Source organism: Nilaparvata lugens, unplaced genomic scaffold (assembly GCF_014356525.2).
Source record: "Nilaparvata lugens isolate BPH unplaced genomic scaffold, ASM1435652v1 scaffold6810, whole genome shotgun sequence".
Classification (NCBI taxonomy): Eukaryota; Metazoa; Arthropoda; class Insecta; order Hemiptera; family Delphacidae; genus Nilaparvata; species Nilaparvata lugens.
This window is the reverse complement of record NW_024092561.1, coordinates 1,764-13,355: the sequence shown is the minus strand read 5'-3', so window position 1 is coordinate 13,355 and position 11,592 is coordinate 1,764. Positions and strand designations below refer to the sequence as shown.

The 11,592-nt window shown below is 32.2% G+C and overlaps 1 protein-coding gene across 1 annotated transcript; it reads right to left on the bottom strand.

Annotated features, from left to right (window-relative positions):
- Positions 1-224: 224 nt before the first annotated feature.
- LOC120356465 (alpha-N-acetylgalactosaminidase-like) lies at positions 225-11,178 on the bottom strand (the record flags this gene model as incomplete). Its single annotated transcript, XM_039445390.1, has 4 exons — positions 225-1,808; positions 3,204-3,276; positions 8,574-8,771; positions 10,979-11,178. Coding segments are annotated over 4 exons (590 nt in total), but the record flags the coding sequence as incomplete, so codon positions are not given.
- Positions 11,179-11,592: the final 414 nt, after the last annotated feature.

The following is an 11,592-nucleotide window of genomic DNA, read 5'->3' as shown; positions in this document are numbered from 1 at the left end:
GACCATTATTAATTAGGTCCAATAGCACTTATCTGAGACACCAAACTTTTTGTTGTCCAGTGGTGTCCAGGGTGAGATGATATTTGATTTTAGACTAGGATACCATGCTACCTTGAAATTTAAATTTCATTTTCTTACTCCGAATTCCTCTGAAATTCTGACACATAAGAACTTTCACCACAGTTGGTTCATCTTGGGTAAGGAACAATCATTGAAACAAATTGTTACAAAACCATGAATTGATTTATTTGTTCACAATGAAAAATCTAATATTTTACACAATCTTATTATATTCACAAAAATTATTACAGATTACTTTGTAGAATTGTACAAGAGTTCAAAATAGAACAGGTGTGTAGTACAGCTAAAATTTGAAGTGGTGCTATAATAATCTGCTATGTAGACTATTTCTACATAAGGTATATTTTGAATTTTATAACTATTCCTATATTTCTAATACAGTACTCATTTTAATATGGATTTTGTTCATAAATTATATTTGATAATTCGATCATCATAAAATATTTGTTTTTCTCAAAGAATCGGAGGAAATCATCGTTTTAATAGAATTATAATGATAATATTATAAATCACTATAAGAACATCAAAAAAATGATATTACAATGAGAATTTTGGTGCAAAATAATGTAAGGATTGTTATAAGATTTTAAGATTTATAAATTATCACAAAATTATGTATTTCAAGAAAAGAATATGCATCAATGATAGAAAATTTCTAAATTATAAACAAAATAATTAATCTAATAGATACAAGACATGCAACTCACATGGGACTGGAAGTCACTAAAATATGCTTTTTCTTACAATAAATAATGATTATTGATCTCTCCATCAATTCTATCGATTGTTGTTTCATATTTCAATTCGATTTTCTGTTTCATATCATTGATCACAATTCAATGGGTTCATCCACTGTTTGAAGGAGGGATAGAGATATATTTTGAAAACGAATTAATACGCTCCAGGTCTCAAAGGACTGTTGAAATTTCAATAAAGTTCGATGAAAATTTGAAATGTTATTGCATCAAAAGGATTTAGGATCTATCAATTATTGGATTACAGACTCAAGAAACATAAAAATAATTAGAAGAAGAGATGGATAGATATTTACAGGGTATTATTTCCTTATGAAGTTCTTATACTCAGACCAGGTCAACTAACTTTTAAATTCTAATTTATATTGAAAACCTATGACAGTTATCTTCGAATAAGTATCAGAAGCCAAAAAAGATTCATGGCTCAGTTACAAAATAATCTAGTTCGGTCGCTAAACTTATTTATATACATAAGGTAATAAATAATAGTTAAAAATTCACTCCGTTCCCTTTCATAAATTCACTTTCATAGCTGTACAAAATTACAACATTGTTCTATTAAATTTGAGTGAGAAATTAAAAGCAAAATTACAGATGAGAATAGATATCTAAATTCTAGACTGCAATATAAAATTATTATTAAACAATCACTATTGAAGTTTTACTTTTTTTTCACTAAAAATAATAGCTATAGTCTAATATTTTTTATAGATTACTATTATTTTTTGTAACCGGATATTACCTCACGCATTCTCTTTCATCCTATTCTTACTATCTGTCTAGGTTCTAATTGTTCTTCACTTTGCTCTTGAAATGTTTCAATGTTTCGAATCAATGCAGACTTTCGGATGTTTTATTTGAAAGAGTTGGGTGATACAGTTGTCGGTCGAAATATTTGCCTGAATGGGTTGTAAGGTGTTGATTGTTGTCTGTAAGGAATCGGTTGGACGTCTGCTCTCAGAATAACGACTCCTGAAAATAAAAAAAAGATTTATTTTAGATTCCAATTGATAATGAAAAATAGTGTTTTAATATTTAACCAGCAGGTGACCTGTGCTCCGCAAGGGTCCAATTAAAATCTTGAAGAATAAATGAGCCTATAATAACCATACTCAGTATGCAAAATTTCAAGTTAATCAGTCCAGTAGTTCAGACTTGATGATGCGACATTCGTGAATTTCCTATCCTGTACGTGTACAAACCCATGCTTCCTTTATTTTATTATAAAAAATATAGATTGATACAAATATTTTGTCAATTATTGATGTTTGGAGAGAAATAGAGTTGGCAAGTAGAGTAATTTATTTCATTTATTTATTCATCTATTGTACAAAACACTATAATCGTAATATAAGTATGAGGAAAAAGAAGGCTGAACCAGTACCATTTCTCTTTCAAATTTCGATTAAAAGTTGATGATGTCGAATTATATTATCTGAAAAATTTATTTCCAGTATTCTTCTGAAGCGATTTTATACCTTATTCACCACATCAGTAAGGTACATCAAAAATGGTAAATACCGGAATTCAATTTTCTCTATAGGGCTACTTGAATTATTGAAATTTAAAATAAGTTATCAATTACACTCTGTATCTATTGAATCACAACTGTTTTCAATTCATTAGAGAAATTATTATCATCAAGAGTGTAAGAGAATCATTGGAAAATCACTAGAAACTCGCTCTAATGGTTGTAACTTAACTAGATGTGATTCAATAGAATAAAAAAGGGTACTCGATAACTTCTATTGTGTTCCATTATTAATCGTGGAAAAGCCATCAATTAATGTGGATACATTTTTTCAATCGGTTCTAATTTCCAGCAGTCAGGGAATCACTTTCAACTTTAATACATTCAAGATTAATACCTTTATTGCATGTTTTTTTAAAATTATAAGCATTGTAGGTGACGCTGAGACATATTTATTCATTTAATCATTCCTAGACAATATATACAATCCAGGTAAAAACAAAATGCATTCGTTCGATACTACTTTTAGCCTGAATTTAAAATAAATAGTCCAGAGATTATATTGAACCAATGAAAGCCCCCTCTTCAACTTAAACCATTATGATTATGAAGAGAGAACCCAATAAATAAATAACTAAATAGAAGAGATAGAATAAATAAACGAATCGATCTTTTAAACTTGCAGTTGTGTTGTGGTACTTTTCCATAATGAATTGACTTGGAAAATGTTTTTTTTTTATAAAAAAGTGGTTGACAATTTCAATTTGTGTTTCAGAATGAATCTTTTCTACGAGTAGTGTTTTCAAAAATCTGAAAAAATAGATTTTAATGGGAATGAAAAGTGGAAATAAATTCGAATTGATATGAATATATTTTATGTTTTTATATAAACTTACCCGATGGATTGACTTTTACTTTGATCTTCGTCTGCGGTGTAAGAACGCCATAGTCTACGTCTTCATATAAATCCTGAAAAAAACAGAAAACAGTTATAACTCAATAATCAATATTTATTCATGAGAGAAAAATATATGGATTTCGCATGATTTTCTTGAATAAAACAGATTATTAATTTTTTTCTACTCTCATACTTTCATTAATCACATTTGAAGGGCTTGTGCACAGAGAAAGTGGTCAGGCGTTCCAGAAAGGTACCTGTAGATATAGTGAGGTCCACGTTATAGAATGGCAGTGGAGAAAGATAGCAGAACAACGTTGCCGATCCTCTGTCTTATATAAACGGTAGCTGGTATAGGTTTATTGATGTAATATTAACTGTTCATTCTCGTTTAAAATATTCAATTATATTTTATTAGTAATAAATGATATCTTTCAATAATTTCATAATGAATTCTCAAAATTAAGATGATATATTTTGCTAATTAATTATTAATTCTACTTTGTTAAAAGACGATCTGGCAACAGAGCAAAGCGAGAAAGAAATAGCACTATCCGCTTTGTTGAATGATCGATATGCAAGGATAGCAATACCATTGCTAATCAAACACTACCATTATAACGTGGACCTCACTATAGGCCTAAGGATTCCCACATGTAAATCATCCTAAACCGCTCGCTGTGAACACTCACCCTCAATAATAATGTTTTTTCATCTAAAAATTAAATAAGTCGTGATTTATTTTTTCCATGTAAATTCATAATACACTGATTACAAAAATATCTTAGTAAACATTTCTGATATTTGAGGATTTCAACTGTAAGGAATTGAATGGACTTTTTAACAACGTTTCCACAGATCCCTTTCCCTGTAGATCTTTTTTCCTGTCCATGTTAGGTACCGAAAATTTCAAGTTCAAGAGATTTCCATAATATGATTATCTCAGCGATCTTATTAAATGAAAAAGACTACAAAAGATTGTCAAAAAACTACAGATTTATTGATACTTAGAAAGACCGGTTTCGGTTATTACACCATTGTCAATCACTGATAAACTTTATCAGAGATTGACAATGGTGTAATAACCGAAACCGGTCTTTCTAAGTATCAATAAATCTGTGGTTTTTTGACAATGTCTTAGTCTTTTTCATTTAATATAAATAATTACCACAATATCAACTTCTCAACTACACAAAAAGTGATTTCAGCGATCAATTGCAATTTTCTGTGTTGTTGTGAAGGTGGTGTTAAAGTAGATAATTATCATCCATACTAAATGAAAATGACTTGATATCAATGGATATGCCTTTGACAATATGAAGTTGTTTGAATTCGATAAATTGAAACCTCAAAATTATCAATCCTTTCTAGTACAATTGGCATTTGATTCTTCAAAGCACTGGCAAAAGTTTCGAATAACCACTGCGATAAGTCAGAATATAGTGAAGTTGGCTATATATCCTACCGTACTTATACCATACAGTATATCTCTTTGTAAAATGAACATTGAGAAATTAGGTTGCCTATAAGCCTACTGTTTTTCTTGGTACATTATGAAATGAGTAGTTAATACACTACTTGCAATGATCTAATTTTGATATTTTTTAATCAAATATGAAGTGGGATGTTCAAGTTACTTTAGTAATAGCTTGCTCATCTATTCGGATATGTGTATTTAAATAAACCGTTCCAACTTATTATTTTTTTGTATAATTTCTCAATTTAATATAGAATTAACTACAAAGTTCCATTTTTAAACTTGTTTTTACATGAACATTAATAGTTTCAGCTTTCAAGCCATTTTCAAGTGTCCTTTCTTAAAAAATAACTTGAAAATGGCATGAAGGCTGAAACTAGTACCAAGTATTTATGTAAAAACGTTGAAAAAGATAGTAGTAGGGTGAACCAGCCCACGTTGGGACATTTCAAGTTGTGGGAAATTAGTGAGTGTTAGGTTGGCAACAACTGCGATGTTTTATCAGCTGTTTATAGCCTTAATTACAAACATAATAATTCCAGATGTAGAACCAGTCGTTATTAAGAAAAAATTAAAAACATGTTTTTGTAACCTCAAAGTTTTTTTTTGAGAATATGAATTTCAATTTTACTTTCCTTGCCCTATTACCATAGGTAAGGAAAGTATTGCTTTCCGAAAAAAATTAAGGTACCCAAATTTCTAAATTTCTATACGTTTCAAGGTACCCTGAGTCCAAAAAACTGGTTTTTTAGGTATTGGTCTGTATGTGTGTGTGTGTGTGTGTGTGTGTATGAGTGTATGTGCGTCTGTGTACACGATATCTCATCTCCCAATAAACGGAATGACTTGAAATTTGGAACTTAAGGTCCTTTCACTATAAGGATCCAACACAAACAATTTCGATCAAATGCAATTCAAGATGGTGGCTAAAATGGCGAAAATGTTGTCAAAAACAGGGTTTTTCGTGATTTTCTCGGAAACGGCTCCAACGATTTTGATCAAATTCATACCTGAAATAGTCATCGATAAGCTCTATCAACTGCCACAAGTCCCATATCTGTAAAAATTTCAGGAGCTCCGCCCCATCAATGCAGATTGATTCCCAATTATCAGGCTTCAGATACAATTGAAACAAAAAAAATCAAGTGGAGTAGATTGAGCATGAAAATCTCTACAATTAATGTTCAGTAACATTTTCACCTAAAATTGAAAATAAGCTTTAATTCGAGAAAATGTGATTATTCAATTGCAAATTATTGTTGATTCTATTAAATCATTCACTATATGAGAAATAGCAGACCTCATGTGTGTCTCCAGCGTTATTACCCTGTCACCAGCTGGCTCAAATCTTTGAATAGTAGACTTGAGTTGCGCGGGAACACTAGCGTCAGGTGATCAATTTTCATAACGACAAGGAAAGTTGTGTGAGTGCACCACACCAGATTTTTTACTTTAAACATTTACCATTTAAGGTAAGTCTCACAGCTAATATGCATTCTGTATCATTTTATGAATTTTGGTATCCCAACGTCGGCTGGTTTACCCAATGTAGTTAGCCTAATATTTCCATATTAATTAAACAATCCAAATAGCCCAATTACTTCATGTATATAATGTTATCTATAGACAACAGAAATGTATCAAAACAATAATGTTTCAAGTGCAAATAGTCCAAGTTCCTTTCAATTTTACTACAACTTTAATTTAAAATCATTTCATTTGTATAGGTTATTTTATTAAAATTATTAAAAACAATATGAAAACATTAAGAACCCTTTTATTGAAAACATTTTTAAACAACTGTTTTGAATGCCATTTTAACTTAAAAATGGCCAAAGTAGACCGAAACTATTTGTTTGAAATTTTTAAAGTTTAAAATGTTTTAAATAAAGGATACTTCATGTATTTATATAGTTTTACTTAGTCCGAAATAGGTTAGGTCGTGTAGTTCACTCCACAAAATTTTCAGTCCTTATAATTATTTTCACAAAGTAGATTTTTAAATTTAGATGCTTCAAAACCAAACATAGAAGAAATATTTCACATTATTATCACTAAAATTGGAAATATTCAAATATTAAAGAAATAATTTGGCAAAATTTGAAAAAATTATTAAAATATTTTAATGATATTGATGAATTGATTTGTTATAAAATATTCTATTCCATTGGAACCATCTCTACATAGTGTAACCAATGTTTATCCTCCATGTATCCACTTGTTCATTATAAAATATTTCATTCTCTTGTGATGTTCAGCTTCCAATTATTTAAAATTATAAACTCTTGTCATGAAAAAATAATCGATGATAATTGTAATAGTTGAAACCAGAATAAATATATTGATTCACTAGTCTTGGCAGCATGAAAGACTCGTCTGGAGGAAAATTGTACCGGTATGCTATGCATAAGATAATGGCAATCATACAATTCATGAAAAAATCACCAATAATTGTAATAATTGAAACAAGAATAACTGTAATGATTCACTATTCTTGGAAGCATGAAAGTCTAGTCTGGAGAAAAATATTATGTTATGCATAAGATAATGACAATCATACAGTTCAAAAGAACTGGAAGAGGAAAATAAATTGAATTCTTATGGAACTTGGTAGCATATTATATAAGTCTTCACTGATAGATATGGTGTCTTGGTATTTGTGTATAATATGTGATATAGTAGGCCTACAATAAAAAAAAACTTCAGCTTGGAAGTAAAAAAATCCTGTTAGAAGTTATAGCGTAAAGAATGTAATATTTAATTGAAATATAATTTCTTTCCATTGATACTTGATGGGTTTCTATAGAATTACTGGTACCCTTCTATTTTTTTCAACGTCTTCATAAAATTAAAAAGGGTACCAAAAGGTAATCTAAAAAAATCTAAAGAAATCCATCTTGACATAGGTATTGAATAATTTATAGATAAAAAGAATGTACCTTAAGAATATTATAGGACATGAATAATTTCAAGAAAACTGTTAGCAAACTTCACCACATTTGAAGAAATGCCTTTCAACATTCCATGACCACTCTCAAGCAAAGTTAGCAAAGTAAAACAGACTGGAGGCATGATAAACTGGAAGCTTGATGTAATGAAATCTTGAAGAATTGAAAGTAGGCCTATAACCATCCACGGTAAATAAAGAATCGATATGCAAAAGTTAATCAGTCCAGTAGTTCAGACGTGATGATGCGTCATTTGTGAATTTCCTATTCTGTACGTGTATAAGCCAGTTCTTTCATTTTATTATAGACTAGCTGGATAAATGGCTTCATGGCGGGGTGTGGTGAAAAGAAGAAAGGAGAAAAAATACCTAGCCAACTATGGTTTCCCATGTAATAGGCAGGTAGAGGGTAAATAAAAAAAATAACTAGAAGAGGAAAATAGATTTAATTCTTATGGAACTTGGTACCTAACATATTTATAAATCTTCACTGGTAGATAAGGTGTCTTGAGACATGTAGATAAGGAAGGGTATAAGAATAAGGAATGAAGGGTGAAGAGAAGAAGAAAAGGGAAGTATTGGAGAAGAAAGTAGGAAAAAAGCAAAAAATGTGCAAAAATTGTAAGCGAGTCCACTTTTAACAAATGCATCTAAAAGAATTGGCCTTGCAAACAGTAGTTTGAGAATAAATCTAGAGATTCATGCGTCGATATGGAAGAAAGAGTTACTGTAGGTCCAGGTTTTTATTTCTAGTTCAGTTTTTCTACTGATCTTAGAGTCTATGAGGAAGAGGTCCGGAATAAGGTTTATCATTTCTTTATCAGTCCAGTAGTTCAGACGTGATGATGCGTCAAACATAATTTTCCTATCCCCGTAAGTGTATATAAGCCAGTCTTTTCTTCCCTTTATTATAGTATAGTATAGATGAATTTGTGTTCGCTTACCTTGTATATCCGCCTGCCCTGAATGCCGAGGGGATCCTGGTCGACGGCGATGATTTTCTTGTTCTGGAGGATGGCCTTGTACTCGGGCCGAATGGAGCGCAGGTCGACTGACATCAGGAGTGGAGCGGCCAAAATCGCCCACATCGCCATCTGCACCTTGCTCTGCTCGTAGCTCAGTCCGAAATTGCCGATTATCAACTGAAAAAAAACACCAAAATTAGTAGTAGTGAAATAGCAAGTTACAGTAGCGACCCGTAGCTTTGCCTCTGTGACTTTGAAACGGCATATAGGCAATGTATGTTTGTGGGGAAATATTCACAGCTTTGCAAAAACATCAGCTACCCTAGATCCTTAGATGGAGAAAGCTCTCTACAGAGCTTCCTTGAAAGAAACTCTTTACACACACACAGAGATTCTTCAATCCGAAATTGCCAATTATCAACTGAAAAAAGCACCAAAATTAGTGGTAGTGAAATAGCAAGTTACAGTAGCGGCACGTAGCTTTGCCTCTGTGACTTTGAAACGGCATATAGGCAAGGTATGGTTTGTGGGGCTATATTCAAGGCTTTGCAAAACATCAGGCTTCAGAGACCCTAGATCACTATATGGAGGAAACTCTCTACAGAGCTTCCTTGAAGGAAACTCCTTACACACAGAGATTCTTCAATCCGGAATTATTTTAAATTGAAAAAATGTTTTATTGGCAGAAATATAAAATTACAACATCTTAGGAATACATAATAAAAGCAATACAAATTTTACAACATGAGAAAATACTATTACAAAATAAAATGCAATTCCAATTGAGTATTTGCCTCTCGAGGTACTAAACCTGTTTGAGATGGTGATATAAAATTGATTACAAAACTATAGCGCTAAAATGTAGCTACTGAGGCCGACAGTTGCATATGAAGTGACACATATTACATAACAGTATCGATGATTTATCAATTTTAGCTTCGAAGTATATTGTACAATATTATGATATACAAGTCTACGTGAGAATTCTAAAAAAAGTATATATAAAAAAATTGCCGATTATCAACTGAAAAAAGCACCAAAATTAGTGGTAGTGAAATAACAAGTGACAGTAGTAGCAATACCTACTATTACTTAAGTAATAGTAGGTATTGGTAGTAGTGTCCCATAGCTTTTCCTCCGTGACTTTGAAACTTGCTACAATGGCAAGGTATGGTTCGCGGGGTAATATTCACGGCTTTGCAAAAACATCAGCCTTCAGAGACCCTATAGTGAGGTCCACGTTATAGTGGCAGTGTTTGATTAGCAATGGTATTGCTATCCTTGTCTATCATTCAACAAAGCGGATAGCGCTATCTCTTTCTCGCTTTTGCTCTGTTGCCAGATCGTCTCTTAACAATGTAGAATTAATAATTAATTAACTAAAAATTTCATATTAATAATGACAATTTATTATGAAATTATTGAAAAATATAATTGATTATTTAAAACGAGAATGAACAGTAAATATTACATCAATGAACCTGTATCAGCTACCGTCGATAGATTGAAGGCATTGACAAGACTGAGGATATATAGGCAACGTTTTTCTCCTATCTTTCTCCTATCTGTCATTGTAACGTACGCGTGGACCGCACTATAGATTTGTAGATGGAGAGAGCTCTCTACAGAGCATCCTTGAAGGAAACCCTTACACATAGAGATTCTTCATGAATGAGAGAGTTGCAACGTATCACTAACAATGGAAAGAGCATGTTGAACGAATGTCAACTGATAGGCTGTGTTGTGCTGAAAGAACATAACTTCATAAAGCTCCTTGTGTATCTTTTCGGATGCAACACGTTGCTTTTGAGAAGATAAGCATCTGTTGCTTATGAAAAGATACATTTTCAAAAATGTCTAAGTTTTTGAACGGGTAGTATTGTATAGTCTGTACAAAATTACTTCTGATTTGGCGGAATAGCGCCAAGTATTGTATAGTCTGTACAAAATTACTTCTGACTTGGCGGAATAGCGCGGCGCAGAGAAATTGAGGGAGATCAGCCAATAACAGTGATTAATAGAGTCATATGTAGAAGCGCAGTTGACAATTTGTCGTTTGACTGCTCTCAGACAGAAAACTTCGCATGTGTAGCATGAGAGCACATGAACAGTCACTAAAACTTGGAAACGCTGGCCGGTTCAGAACGGTAACATAGCGCCTCTGTATCCCTCCCGCAGTATGCTTTCTCTGCTGCGCATGTCCTTCCCAAGTCAAAAGTTATTTTGTACAGACTATAGTCTAGTGACCCACCGCCGATAGGCAAAGCTACAGGACCCAGACTGTACCATATAGGATACGTCTTATGCTATATTTTCTCTATGGTACCACTTCAAGTTATCTAAGTATTTGAGTTAGCAGTTGGAAGTATTGCAGTTGCACTGACCATGTCAGGGTCATTCCAATGGCCGGGACCGGCGTTTGGAATTATGTTGTCCTGATTATTGCCGTAGTAGTCGATAATCGACTCCAGGCTGGCCCACGAGTCTTGGATGTCGTCGAAATTGCGCCACAGGTTACAGTTCTCAATGATTTTCGTGAAGTTCGGCTGCAAAATTAGTAAAAATACATTAGAAAGTGAGCGAACTCAAAATAAATACGGTATTGAATAATATAACGGGGTTTACTTAGGCTACTCTATTAGGAAGAGCACATATTTATTGTCCAATGAATAGATGTATGAATAATTCAACGGGTTTCACTTAGGCTACATAGCTACACTATTAGGAAGAGCACATATTAGATGTTTAATGAATAAAATAATAATAAAACTTCATTGACATTCTCGAAGTATGGTAAGAAAAATCAATAAATGTTTCAATGTGGACAAAAAATCACCTTTCAAAAATAATAGTGGGAAATTTTCACTGATTAGAAGATTGGAATTAATATTTTTGGTACTGTAGCATAATAGCATTTATAATAGGTACTGCAGCATAATAACATTTATAATAGACTAGACACTAGAAGAGTGAATCTTTGACAAAAAAACCTAGAAGA